This window comes from Cryptomeria japonica, chromosome 10, assembly GCF_030272615.1.
Source record: "Cryptomeria japonica chromosome 10, Sugi_1.0, whole genome shotgun sequence".
Lineage (NCBI taxonomy): Eukaryota > Viridiplantae > Streptophyta > Pinopsida > Cupressales > Cupressaceae > Cryptomeria > Cryptomeria japonica.
Window position 1 is genome coordinate 269,241,539 of NC_081414.1, and position 14,943 is coordinate 269,256,481.

The 14,943-nt window shown below is 33.0% G+C and overlaps 1 protein-coding gene across 1 annotated transcript; it reads left to right on the top strand.

Moving 5' to 3' along the window:
• Positions 1-5,153: 5,153 nt before the first annotated feature.
• On the top strand, positions 5,154-10,963 carry LOC131039112 (cadmium/zinc-transporting ATPase HMA2). The gene is made up of 10 exons (XM_057971765.2): positions 5,154-5,578; positions 5,669-5,926; positions 6,014-6,111; positions 6,191-6,446; positions 6,981-7,118; positions 7,231-7,555; positions 7,735-7,934; positions 8,026-8,156; positions 9,898-9,966; positions 10,328-10,963. The coding sequence occupies exons 1-10, from the start codon at positions 5,383-5,385 to the stop codon at positions 10,961-10,963; spliced, it is 2,307 nt and encodes a 768-aa protein (XP_057827748.2). The 5' UTR covers positions 5,154-5,382.
• Positions 10,964-14,943: the final 3,980 nt, after the last annotated feature.

Here is a 14,943-nt window from a genome sequence, read left to right on the forward strand (position 1 = left end):
TTTCTTGGTTCTTGGAGCAGTTTTGAGCTTAACAGCTAGTTGGAGATTTCTTCTCTTACAAATCTAATTGGCACCACATATGATGTTCCTAGGCCCTTGGTTGACCTTCCTTGGTGGTTCACACTTCATTGTTGTCTTTGGCGGGTGAGATCTTTAGATTTTGGGGCTGACCTATTTTACATGTTTCATTTTCCTGTCATTGGAGAATGTAATCTTTTGTGGCTGACCTGGATGTGTTCCAGATGATATATATATGGTTGTATTTGATCTTTAGGTAGATAAGAAAGATAGATGATAATTGATATTCGTGATTTGTAATTTAAACTCCTCTGGAGGTCCGGATGGATTGTATTCTACAATATAAGCTATTCTAGGCTTGTAAGAATGTATGTATACCAAATGTTGCTAGCTATTTTATGATGAATCTAAGATGTTGTAGATATCTAATCTTGTATTTTATACATTCGGTGTTGTTGCTTCCGTTGTGTTACTCTTGTTGCATGATCTAGATTGTTCTCCTTGAGGACCCTCCAGATCATGGCTGCATCACCTTAGAGGAGGCTTGTGAGCCACACTATCATCCTCAACCTATGCATGTGTCCTAGGCCGTGAGCTCATGGAGTTGTCCAAAATGTCTATGTGACATGCACTTTTTGCTTCTATGAACTAAACATTTTGATCAATTAGTTTTTATTTTCTAAACACACTTTCCCTTTCACATTGAGCAAACTTAAAGATCATAAAGCCCTAAAAGTTTATTTTAAGTGGAGAGTTGGAGTTTAAGTCCTTGAGGGGTTTGAGCACCCTTCATAGTTGTTTGTTTTTCCTCCTTTATAATTTTGAATAGGATTGTTCCACCAATCAAAAACCAACTTCCTAAAATCAAGATGAGATGTCCACATAATTTTGTATCTAAAAGGGTAAAGCCCTTTTCAAATTTGATTATCTGCTACTAAATAAGAGGATTATGATAAGATCTAATCCTAGGGAGATTAATGAGTGCAATATTACCTAGTATATACCAAGTATTATATACGAGAAAAATATCTATTTTAACTTGAATAAGATTGTTCCCCATTCTATTATTGAGCCAAGTGAAAGAGGTATCATGCAACTTAACATCAATGAGACTAGTAGATGATAGGAATTTAGTATATGGTACATCATAATTTATTTGAATAGTCACCAATACCTTCCAAATTTTAAGAAAGAAATGGTTCAAGAGAATAAAAATCACCCCCAATCATCCAATTATAATCTTGCTATCTACAGATAAAATTCAGTTTAATTATCTCACAACTATTTTCTAGATTTTTTTTTATTAGGAGCATAGACATTAATAAACTTCTTATTTTTATTAGATATTAAATTAGTAAAAGAAATAATCAATATATATCTAAAAAAAAATTCTCCTCTTAGAGTGGAAGACAAGATTTTGCATAGTCACTATCCTTCCTAAAGCACTTGTCATGAGGCTAATATAGTATTTAGTGATAGATCATATTTTATAAGCTATTTAAGAAAAGGTAGAATGTATCATCTTGACCTCATAAATAAGAAGAATACCAATATTATTGTGAAATATGATACAACACTTCAAAAGGTGTTATTTATGGGGATTATTGAGCCCTCCAATTTTCCAAGATAAAATATTCATAAAGATATAAAAACACACTACTAACATAAAATAATGTATCTATACCAATCTAATTATACTTAACTGGGCCAACCATCTCTATAATGAAAAAAAGACAAAACCATTTGTTATATTTCCTAGACCCTAAAATATTTTTCAAACCATTTGTTATATTTCCTAGACCCTAAAATATTTTTCATTATTTTTTTCCTTCCCAATTCTACCTCTTTGTTTTTCTTGAGAACAAAATTATCTCTAAGTAGGAGGTCCTTGTTTAGACTCTATACCCACATCTTGGTTTTTTCCTATGGTGTTATTTCTCCCTTTCCAAACAAGAGTCTATTTCAAGGAAAAAAAGAATCATTGGTAATTGAATCTAAATGATTTCCATTTGAGGAAATCAAAGACATAGTACCAAAGCCAAATTTTTAATCATTTTTATTTGTAGACAATAGATGTTGTCATTCTAAGATGTTTGTTTTAGAGATGATTATATTAACTTTATCTAAATACTAACTTTTCCCTTTGTTGAATCCCCTTTGTAAACCTCATGAGTGTTAACTTCCATATTTTTTTATTCCTCAATAGTTTCTCCTTCTTCTAAGACTTATATTTCTTCCAAAAGTTTCCCCCCTTCGGGAGACATATCATGTAGTGTACTACCATCCCTCTCTCCATAATTTGAACCTTTTCAATTGAAACCCTAACATACTCTTAGGCAATAGACTTCTTATTTTCTTCTTTCATTATTAATGAAGTGACCATACTTATTTTATTTTTGATAAGACTAATAGCATTGTCATTAAATAATTGACTAACTTAACCAATTGCTAAGATTTAACTAGAGGGTTATTTGTATAGGGAAGACTCTGTTCATTTTTAAACTAACATAAAACTTGGAAATAACATGCCTATATTTCTTCAAGGTAACTTTATTAGTAGATAATTTTTTTTCTAAAAGAGCTATAAATAGTCTAAAATATTTTAGGGTTCTATAATTTCAACAAATACTTAGGAAACCAAACCAATGTTACAGGACCTACCACAAGCAAATCAACTGTAGGGTCAAATCTAAGTTTTCAATTACAAATTGAAGTTTATTTTTGTGGCATTTATGTAAATGACCTTGACCCTCATGTTAGAACTTTAATAAAGTCCTCTTCATTAGCAAATCTTAAAAACAAAATCTATCTACCATAGCACTAAATGAAACACTTCCTTTTATTTTCCAGACCACTATCAACCTATTTTTGACCTAAATCAATAATTATCGTAAAGGGAGAAAATTTTCCAACCATATTATTATCTATGATAGATATCTAGCTTCATCCATAAAAAAACCAAGTTTACAACAATACCTTCATTAGTCATCTAAAGTATCAAAACTTTTCTTCCTTCATTCCTAAAAAAACTAGATCTAAAATCTTTTTGAATCCATGATGGATATCTCAACCCAACAAAGAAAAAAATGTAATATTTACTTCAAAAATAGAACTTGAAATGTGGGCATCAAAAATAGAATTAAATTATTACATGTCAAAAATAACTCTAGAGGCATGTACATCAACAATAATACTTATGACTTGGGGAGCATCCAGGGGCCCTTGAACAACCTTCCATTATGTAGAATCCTACAAAGAGTTATGAAAAATAAAACCCCATTAGATTGTGGAATTATTATTTGTTGTTAATTTGGATACAATACTTAAATGCTTAATAGGATGTAGATGGTGTATTTGTATCCTCTATGAATATGTGAGGTGAGAATACCATAATTTTAGTTTTTCCTCTCAATATAGATCAAAATCCAACAAAAAACTTTAGCATATTTTGTTGATATCCCACTTAATATTAGGTGACATGCATTTTCCTTTTATTTTACTTTTAATATAGATTTTGATTAGGCTAGGGAAACTTGTATATATATTCTAGAATCCAAACATGTGGCAATAGTGAAAGAATTTAGTTGTCCATTTTTCATTCAACCTATTTTTGTAGGGCATGAATCCATCTTCCAAAATATTTAAACTTTAAATTTAAACACAATGTGAAGAAATTTGTTTCCCCTTGAAATAAAATGTAAAATAGTTGGAGAATACTTATGGAAACTAACTAATTGCTGGACTGACTATGTGTGTGTGTGTGTGTGTATGTATGTATATGTATATGTATATGTATATATGATTAAGCTCTTAACAATTTGTGATTTGAAAACATGAATAGACTATTACCATGCAACTCAAATTATTTAGGCTCAAGGTGTATATGGTATGTTCGGCCCCTCCATGAGAATGCAAGGTAAGAATGGTGTAAGAATATACTTTCATGTTTTTATAACAACATATTGATATTTTGGAATCATATATGAAACTAAAGAAAGACCAACTCAAAATATAAACTAAGATATATTGTAATAAAAAGAAAAAATATAAAATAAGAATAATTTTTTTGGTACATACAAGATTTCCAATTGACTTAGGATTCTCTTTCATGAACATTTCTTCTATCACATAATCTTAGTAATTCCTTTGTCCTAATGGTCTAGAATTCATGTTAGGTCTACATAGTACTAGTAAACAAATTTTGTAATTGTATTTTTATATTTAATAAATGTTGCTCATAAAATGAAGGTAACTCCATGTCAAATATTTGAACTACTTTAATGCATAGTATGTCAGAATGCTTTATCATGATTAGTTTGATGTCGTTTGATAACCAAATAACAATCCTCTTAACTTAGTGTAAGCTGAAATGTTGTGTTCTTATGAAGAACATAATTGTTATATGATTTGAAAGAAATGTTTCATAATAAATTTACTTAAAGGTTTGATATTGTAATGAACTATGTAGTAATAAATAAATCTTTGGATTCATATTATTTGCAAAATTATTTATTGACATGTGTAGGTAAGTGATTGCGATAAATAATTAGTTAAGTACATTATATCTTGTAGATAAGAGGATAATTTGAGATACATGAATTTTTTTTTTCATATATATATATATGAAATTTATTTTTCTATAGATAAATACATTTGATCGGTACATATATACACATGAAACTAAACCCTTAAAAAATAAAAGGTATTGAAGTAAAATTATGTGAACTCGTCAATGGACCATTGATCTACTAGTGAAGTTGAATGACTCCAAATGAGCTGTAATTAAAAAATAAAAAAAAATATGTAAACCCTTGAAAAATATGCTACTCACATCATGTGAACCATGACAGGGATCTAATCCTGTCATTTCATATTGCACCCTAATGGGCATAAAACTAGAAACAGATTATAGTGTTTTTTTTTGTCATATTCAAACATTACAATTGTGACCTTCGGAGTTAGTTTAGGTAAACGACAAAAATAAATAAATAGAGGTCGCTTCTGAATATATTCGTGCACTTGACTCTAGTTATAATATTTAATCGTATAGAAGGGCATATCAACTACCAATAATTCGCATCAAAATGGATGACGTAAACGGCCGGTAATGGATTCAGCGATGGTAAAATTTGCAATTCTATCGGCCTAACAACTGTATATATTTCTCTTTGTGTAGTTTAAAATTAGATCTTCATCTGCCTGGAACAAGATAATCTCAAGTGGTCTGCCCAGAATCTTTGCATCAAGTGCGAGATTTGAAAAGAATTTCAGAATATCTAATCTGGGTATGTGCAAACACAGAAAATATATAATAGCCCTTGTTTATAATACCATATATTCTCTTCTCCGTCCGTTCTCTTAAGGATGAAGGATGGAGGAGATTACCCTAATCTGCAGAAGACTACTTTCGACGTATTAGGCTTATGTTGCCCTGCTGAGGTGTCTCTGATCGAAAAACTTCTGAATCCTCTGGAGGGAATAGAACGGGTGTCCGTAAATCTTTCTTTAAAAACAGTAACAGTTCTACACGACCCATTTTTTATATCTTCAGCACAGATAGGTGGGTAGGAAGGAAAACATAAATCTGTGGTCATATTAGATATGTTGTGAAACCCATCATGATTAATAGTTTCCATGGTGCTGTGAACAGCTAAGTCTTTGAACCAGGAAAGGCTAGATGCAAGCATTCAAGTATCTGGGCAAATAAAAAGCAGTAGAAAATGGCCCAGCCCCTACACAGTGGCTTCTGGTGTTTTGCTTGGAATATCTTTCTTCAAGTATTTCTACAGTCCTTTAAATTTGGCGGCTTTAGGAGCCGTGGCTGTCGGCCTTCCACCCATAGCACTGAAAAGCGTTGCAGCTCTCCGGAGTTTTGTATTGGATATCAATGTGCTTGTGATTATTTCAGGTCAGTATATTTCCATTTTAGGGTATTTGGGTAGTCTCATTAATTTGAAACATGGCTGGAAGTTTATCCTCAAATTCTTTGTAACAGTGGCCGGCTCCATCGGTTTGGGAGAATTCTCAGAAGCGGGATCTATTGTTTTCATGTTCAGCCTGGCGGAGTGGCTAGAATCTAGATCTAGTGATAAGGTGAGAAAGGATTTTGAAGCATTATCAAGATTATGTGAAATTGAATTGGTTTTACATATGATTCAATTGTCAATGGTAGGCGCGAGCAGCCATAGGAGCTGTTATGAACCTGGTTCCCCAAACAGCCGTTATTGAAGAAAGTGGTCAGAAAGTCTCTGTTAAGGATGTGGAGATAAACACTTTGATCGCTGTGAAGGAAGGAGAGATTATACCCATAGATGGGACTGTCATCTCAGGGAAGAGCTCGGTAGATGAAAGCAGTTTAACAGGGGAATCCCTGCCTGTGGAGAAAGAATCTGGGGCAATTGTCTGGGCCGGTACCACGAATCTTACAGGTATTTCATTCTTCATTTTACCAGTTCAATGAATAGTTTTTGGACAACGAATTATGTGTGACTCAAGCTTTGTGGGTCACCCCAAATAAGGGTACAGGCTAAATAAACCAAAACCTGCAATTTTCACATTTATTTGTGTTTTGTCATTTTGATAAGTAATTAAAGAGTGCCATCCAGTTTTCTCCAAAAGCTTCAAATACAGCATACCCATCCTGTGGTCCGGCTGAAAATGGCCCTAAAATGGAGTAGAGTAATAGTTGGCATGGGTTTTCATAGTTCTTGAAGTATTCAAAGATTGTTTCATAAATTAATTGTCATTTTCGAATCATCATCTTAAATCACATTCAATAATCCATAGTTGTTTTTGAATTATCATCTTAAATCACATTCAAATAATCTATTGTCGAATCATCATCTTAAATCACATTCAATAATCTTCATCAAAAGAAGAGAGTCGAAACAAGATATTAGATAATGTACTCAATTCATTAATGACGCCTCTCCCTGACTTTCATCCAATGCTGCAATTATTAGGTTATCTGAGCGTAAAAACTGTGGCATTAGCATCAGAATCTGCAGTGTCAAGAATGATAAAACTTGTGGAAGAGGCGCAGAACCAAAGGTCTCGTACAGATCAATTCGTACAACATTTTGCAAAGTACTATACACCAGGTATACCATTCTGGTGTTATAATCAGTACTGCTTATGCTTTCATTTCCAAAAAAAATCATAAAAGAGAGTCTAATTGCAATTAGGGTGGTTCAAAATCCAAATGGGCCGCAGCTGTGGTGTTGATGGCTGCAGGAATATCACTGGCAGCACTCGTTCATGGCCAAAATGAACACCACTGGCTGTACTTATCTTTGGTGCTCCTGGTGACTGCTTGTCCCTGTGCATTGGTCATATCAACTCCAGTTGCCACAGCTTGTGGTTTGGCACAAGCTGCCCGAATGGGCCTCCTAATTAAAGGTGGAAACTATCTAGAATCCTTGGGAAGGCTAGAAGCAATAGCTTTTGATAAAACTGGAACTTTAACACAAGGAGAATTCAGAGTGGTAGACATGCACGTCCTAGATGACAGCATAGACAGGCATAAGATACTTCACTGGTAAGTTATCGGTCTTCTACTCAAACACCAAAGAGCTAATAAATACTCATCCTATTTGATCTTTAAGAATAAGCAGTTATAAGGATTCATCAAAATCCTTCAAATTTCTTGGCTATGACAACAATAGAAAAAAGTTAAATTCTTTGTTAGTTTTGATTTGACATGGAGTTTCTGTTCAGGATGTCAAGTCTTGAATCCAAATCAAGCCATCCAATGTCAGCTGCTGTTGTAGCCTATTGTCGTGAACAAAAAATTGAACCATCAGCAGCTGTCACAGAATTTCAGTCTCTCGAAGGAGAAGGAATCTTCGGTATTATTGATGAACATAGGATTCATATTGGTAATGCTCGATTATCCAACCGACTAAAATGGGTCCAAGGTATTGTTTACCAACTTATATCTCATTTACTGTGCTGCATTTTACCAAATCTGAAGGGATAAGTACCATTTACAATTCTGGGTCACTGCAGATATATCAAATTCATGGGATACCCAAGGACCAACTGTGGGATATATGGGTGTAAATGAGAGACTTGTAATAATCTTTAGTGTTGCTGACAAAGTCCGCGTTGAGGCAGCTGAAGCTGTAAACGATCTCAAGGTATTTATTTTCTTCATAGGGCATTCCATTGATTTCAATTAACCTTGTTCAATAGATGCTGTGCATAATTGCTTTGGCTTTTGATTGTGTAAGTTCTTTTTATAAATATTTCCAATCAGTTTTTGCCAAGAGGACCTTTTCGATGAGATCATTGAGTATGATTTGAAATTGTGATAACAAAAGATATACAGTCAAATAACAATAGAAAATTGTACATTATTTAATAGACTCATATCAACTATTAACTCAGGTTACTGAAAAATTCAAAGTAAATTCACTATTACTTGTTTTAAGAAGAAAAGTTTACCATTTAACACCACACCTCCATCACTCTTTCCTCCTCTTAATAATGGATCACACTATGTGTGGCTGAAACATTCAGAAGACATACCAAGTCAAAATCAAAAGTAATTACACAGTACTTCCTAGACTTTGAAAAAATTATACCAACTATTAAAGATACTATTAAAAAGAATTCAAAAATAAAATCATTACTGCTTATTTAAAAAAAATAAATTATCATTTAACTTCATCACCTCAGGATAATAATCTTTTTATTTTAATATAAGGAAAAATTACCTTTGCCATTGAAACAGCTGAATTTTAAGAAAAAGCTCACCCAAGTAGAGATCAATTTAAAAGATATAAAACATTAATTTATATGATTAGTAAATCCAGCAGAATTCCCTGCCCCAAGTTGCTGAGAATCTCCAACAACTTTTGTCTGAACTTGAACTTTGATGCATAAATTGAATCGATAAACATTTTAAAATAACTAAGTCAAGTATCAGGAGCCAATAAGCATCTCTATTTCTCCAAGTAGGGTCATCAAAATTTATACTAACATAAAATTTATCAATATTTTAATTAAAACTCAGACAGAAAAGTCAAACACAACATCAAAACTTCATTCATCGCAAATCCTCGTGATGTCATATACCATGTTCTATTCCTTTTTATAATGATTAGGTTTAATTATCAATCATATTCCAGAGTCAATTTGTAATAACATATTACAATGTTACCTACCCAGTGTAATTTACATAAATTTTGAAAAAGTATGTGGAAATTATAATTTAATATATTATTGCTATTTTTTATAAATTTGATAAATAATTTTAATCTTCAAGTAAAAAAAATAAAATCATTAAATAAATATTCTAATATTAAATAGATATTATCTGTTTTGAATTTATTTACATTTATCACATATTATAAAATCTAATATTTAAGTTGAGGGTTCAAGATTACTTCAAATACTCTTTTGAATTGGTTTGCAATCAACATAATATAAGGCATTCATCCATATCACCATTAAACTAAATAATTATTTTGAATTTTTTTACATGAATGTGATATAAAATTATTATTGACCATTTCACCATTAAACTAAATAATTTTTAAATAAATACTATCTATTTTAAATTGATTTACATTTAGCACATATTTTAAGACCTAATATTTAAGTTGAATACTTCAAGATACTTTCAACCACCTTTTTTTAATTGGTTTGCAGGCAACATATTATAAGACATTCATGGAGTGCAATGGTCAATTTTGATCAATAAAAATAAGACAAATTCTCTCTACTTTTTATATGAACATGATATAAAACTATTATTGACTATTTCACCATTAAACCAAATCATATTTAAATAAAATAAAGAAAGATAACCTCAATTTCATATTGATTTAATTTTGTGCTTCACTAAGAACTAAAAACTTCCTTCAATACTGGCAGAACCTAGGAATCCAATTGTCTATGCTCACTGGGGATACTGCTGCTGCAGCTGAAATCATTCAGAAAGAGGTACCAGCATTTCAAAACATGAAAATTAAATTAGATTTTAAGATTACAACAGATTCATTTTGTTTATTCTATGTTTCTGGATTTGATTGTTTATCGAATTCTAGCATTCATGTATGGTCATATTACATGAGTCATCATCAGAATTAGGGAGAGCTCAAGAAATTGCTTCTTGATTTTTACATCTTTTCGAGCTCTTTCTTATTGTGATAATGATTCATGTAATGAGACCTTAAAAATTAATATTCAAATTTTTACACAATCAAATTCAAAAATATAAAATATATAATTATATAGATTGCAAAAATCTGTTTCCACATATTTAACCTGAATTTATCTCACCATTCCATTTTTTTCTGTTCAGGTGGGCGAGATTACAGTTTATTCACACCTATACCCAGAAGACAAGGTAAAGATAATTGAAGAACTGAAAGAGAAGGGCATTACTGCTATGGTGGGAGATGGGATTAACGATGCACCAGCTTTGGCTGCAGCAGATGTGGGCATAGCTATGGGCGTGGTAGGTTCTGCTGTAGCCATGGAAACATCTGACATAGCTCTCATGTCTAATGACATCAGAAAAATTGGTCAAGCAGTGAAACTAGGGCGAAAGTCACTAGAAAAAATATACATGAACATTGCGATCTCCATAATTACAAAGGCTGCAATATTTGGTCTTGCTTTCATAGGACATGCTTCATTGTGGGTGGCAGTGGTTGCAGATGTAGGAACTTGCCTTGTTGTAACATTCAATAGCATGCTTCTCTTGGGTACCAAGAAATTGGATAATAAAAATAACAGAGACAAAATTTCTGATAATGGTTTGCATGCAACAAACACATCGAGTGCATGTTGTTGTTGTAAGACGCAAATTCATAGTGAAGATGATGAAGATTTGAATTCGGGAGAAAGAGATGAGATTATTGTTGAAGTTAGATCACCATTGCTGCAACAAAATCTATGCAACGAGGAATGCTCAATTGATTTTGATGATAAATAGTATTCAAAGATTTCACTTTGCTTTATTTTGAGAATAAATATATTGTGTCTTGCATCTTGTGTGCTAATAATACAGTAATGTTTGCATGTGTTAATGTTGCGTTTCAGTTCAAATCTGCAACTTTTTATCACTTGAAAAATAAGAAGTAATAAAATTGAAATGAGTGTACTCAATATACACGTAGATCTATTGTATTATGAGTCTATTTAGTTCTTAAAAAATGCGAGTAGGCTTAGAAAAAGCATAATATAGCAATACGATACAATTTGTTGTATCAATAAATTTATGCACATTGTCAAGAAATATTAAAAATATAAAATATGCATCATTTATAATTAGATGATTCTTTCTTTTATCTTTTTAAGATAAATATATTTGTTACCTATTTTTGATGTCCAGGTCAAAAATAACTTCTCAATGAGCTTAAGGTTTTATTTAAAAGATTTGAGGAGCCTTTAAAAAATAAAAGAAAAAAAATGGTTACTGCAAATACTTTTTAGCTTTGTTTTCAATATTACAACAATAAAAAAGAGGGCAACTAATATCTCCTTGATTTTGTTGAAATTCTAAAAAGGCTTCAAAAGATAACTCCATGTTATATATCGACAAATGAAGGTCAAAAGAGAGTCAAAACCATTTTTAGAATCAAAGCTTTTATGTTGCATGGAAAAATAAAATGGTAAGGTTGTGTTTTGTATGTGTCATAGCATCAACATGAAGCAACTCTCCATCTAACACGAGTTCAACAAGGGTCTTGCTGAGAGAGCTCGAGTTCCTTTTGCAAATCTAAAACCCTATTCTTTCTACAAGCCTTCTTGTTGTAACATGTCCATCATGGTGGCCACAATTATTCCAAGTTTTCATGGAGGATTCTGATGGAGAAAATCATGTAGTTCTTTCTTTGCTTGCATTCATAGAAGAAAGAGATCGTGACTCATTTTATTTTCAGATTCAAGCATTGTAACAACAATAGATTTTATGTGTTTTTAAATTAAAAAACAAATTCTTTTTGAACAAATTCTGGTTTCAACATTGTCATATGAATGATTTGATCAAAATACTATGATTTACTATCAAGTCCTTTGTTTTTGTCTCATTGATGCTTTCGGAAACAAGAAAATTTCATAGAAAATTCAGGTTATGTGTTGTTTATCTGATTTTCAACAAGTTGCATGTTGTGAAAACCTCAATTTCCTTCAAACAACATTAAAAACTTCGAATCTTCACATGAAACATTGTTGAATTTCACGATCTTAGTTAAATTGTGAGTCAAATTTTAAGTTTTGAAGTTGATAAAAGGTTTAGGACAACAAGTAGTATCATCCATTTTGGTGTATCACCTCCTTTAGATTTAGAATTTCATTTTCAGTTATCTTCCTATCTCTTTTCCCAATCAAGTCAATAATTTTAGGAGGTTTTCAAAGTGAACCAACCCTTCATCTAGAGGTTGATTTCCATTATAGGTAACTCACAGACCTGCAAATCATCCCATGTTTCAAAGGATTACTGAGTTTTATACTTAGCATTCATGGTGCAATCCTTGTGACAATATTTTTGGGCACACCTGGTGGGAACATTTGATCTATCTCATCTCATACAAGTTTTATTTTGTTGTTGTTTTGGTGTGAGCAACAATGATTCTAGCCTTTTGAGGCAACAAATATGATACTTGGTGACTCATTTTCTAGTGACTAACAACTTATGAGAAGAGTATGAACCAGATCTAATTCAACTCAAATAGTGCAAACTAGATCAAGCTCAACTCCATTTGAGTATTTGCAGTTATCACCACCCAAAAGAAAAGGTAGAAGAATGAGAAGAGTTTCTAATTTTGGTGTATCTAGGAGAGCACAATCTACTCCTCCCAACTATAGACCTGTGAACTTTGTTCCTAGAAAACAAATACCACCAGTAAATCTAGTTAATCATATGGCTCTCAATCCTCCAAGAGTCTAGCCTCTTGTTCCTTTTGGTCAAGGAATCCCCCTAAACCTTGCCTAGCATGATGACATACCTATAGCGCTATTGAAGACTTTACCTTTCTTTACTGGAGAAGATCAAACCATGACCATTGAACATATAAGGGATATAGCTTCATTGTGTGGAGTCCACCTATAATGGTGGAAAAATGGTGAATGATAGATCAAGAAGGAAACTACCCTTTCCCTCAAAGAGAGATGAGAGTTTCCCTATTGATTACCTTAAAACACTTTTCACCATGTTACATTAGGAAGTGGAGAGGATAATTCACTGGATTCAATCTCTCCACATGAAGATGGTAGATTAAATTCTGAAGAAATTAGGAATGTTAAGTTGATCCCCTCTTCCTTGTGTGAAATGAAAAGGAAATTGATTGAATTATGTAGTGAAAAAGTGACAAAGAATTGATTATAACTTGAGATTGGAATATGGGATGAAGTTGTGCACCTAGACCTAACAGTAATATGTCGAGATGAAGTCACCCTACAAATTTGACGAAAAGTTGCCCGGACCATGGCGGGAATGTACACGGTCCTCAGAAAAATCCGCGAAATGAAAAGGGTTTTTCGACCTCTGCAAATGAAGCCCGAATCTGAAAGTACAGCTGTGCACCTACAACCTACACACATAAAAGAGAGGAAAATGGGTTGGGATTGGGGGTTTGCCTTTAGGTCAAACCCCAGTTTTGGAATTAACCAAGTAATGAAAGAAAGTACTTGCACGTAGCTGTAAATGAAAGATTGAATTGTAAATCACCTCAAGGGAGGTTCTAGTAGCAATGTTGATATAAATGCTTCTATGGAATTGAATGTTGGAATCAATCTCCTCTTCAATGGTTGAATCTTTGACTTGAATGCAACACCTAGCCTTGAAGGGAGACTTGAGAATGCTCAATGCTGGAAAAGAATGCTTGAATGCTTGATCTCTTATGCAGCATGACCTTATTGAAATTCCACTTATTGAACTTATGAAAATGAGAGAGTGAATACCCCCTTAAATACATGTTAGTGGATTTGAATTTTGTCATGGTCTGACATAGGGGAGGTTTCCTGCCCGAGGCACAACCCACAAGACATGCTCTAGGAAAGGTCCTACCCTAAAATAGGGCAGGGACAGGAGCTCCATGCCTCTATCCTAGGAGGAAAAGGGTGCCATGGCCCTTTCCAAGGGGGGACAGTGGTGCCATGCCCCTTTCCTACCCCTTTCTCCAGGGAAGAATGTAGTCGGGGTGATGTAGAGGCCAAGGAAGAAGCTATTTTCGCAAGCCGAGCACTCTTCAATCTCCAATCGGGCCAGAGGATTCGAGTTCGCATGTGTGAGGACCCTAATGTAGTCATAAATTGCTAGGGTCACAATTTTATGACACTACATTTTGCCCCCACTTTATTCCCTTTATCATTCACACCTACCACATATATAGTATTATTATCAATCAAGTCTTGGACCTTATTTTTCAATACAAAACATTTCTCAGTATCATGACCAAGTTGACAATGAAATTGGCAAAAGGAATTATTATCAAAGTGAGGAGATGCAAGTTTGGAAGGATAAACTTATTTTATAGGAGGAAGTTTGATAACATTTCCTTGCAATAACTAAGACATAAGACTATGCAAAGATTCATTCAAAGGAGTAAACTGTCTTTCTCTTTGAAAACATTTAGAAATAGAAGGCACACCTATTGTAGCATTCACATGGTTGTTGTTGATTGGATCATTGAACTTGATGAAGCTTTTTGTTGGTTTGAACTTCACAAACGGTTGTTGAACACTCTCCCCGTTATCACTCGGAGCCATAGGAGTGGATTGCTCCATTTGACTCACAACCAGTTGATAATTATGCAGTGTTGCGCACAACTGTGGAAAGGAAGTAAACTCAGACAAAAGAAGCTTTTCCCTGATATCTTTTCACAAATTAGAATTGAATTTATTTGAATATCATTATTAGGTACATGAAAAGAAATTTGAGCACACAAATGCTTATATCTACCAATGAAATCA

Coding starts and splice junctions, on each gene's coding strand:
- LOC131039112 (XM_057971765.2), top strand. CDS start 5,383: ATGAAGGATGGAGGAGATTACCCTAATCTGCAGAAGACTACTTTCGAC. Junction 6,112..6,190: donor AATCTAGATCTAGTGATAAG/GTGAGAAAGGAT, acceptor TGTCAATGGTAG/GCGCGAGCAGCCATAGGAGC. Junction 9,967..10,327: donor CTGAAATCATTCAGAAAGAG/GTACCAGCATTT, acceptor TTTTCTGTTCAG/GTGGGCGAGATTACAGTTTA.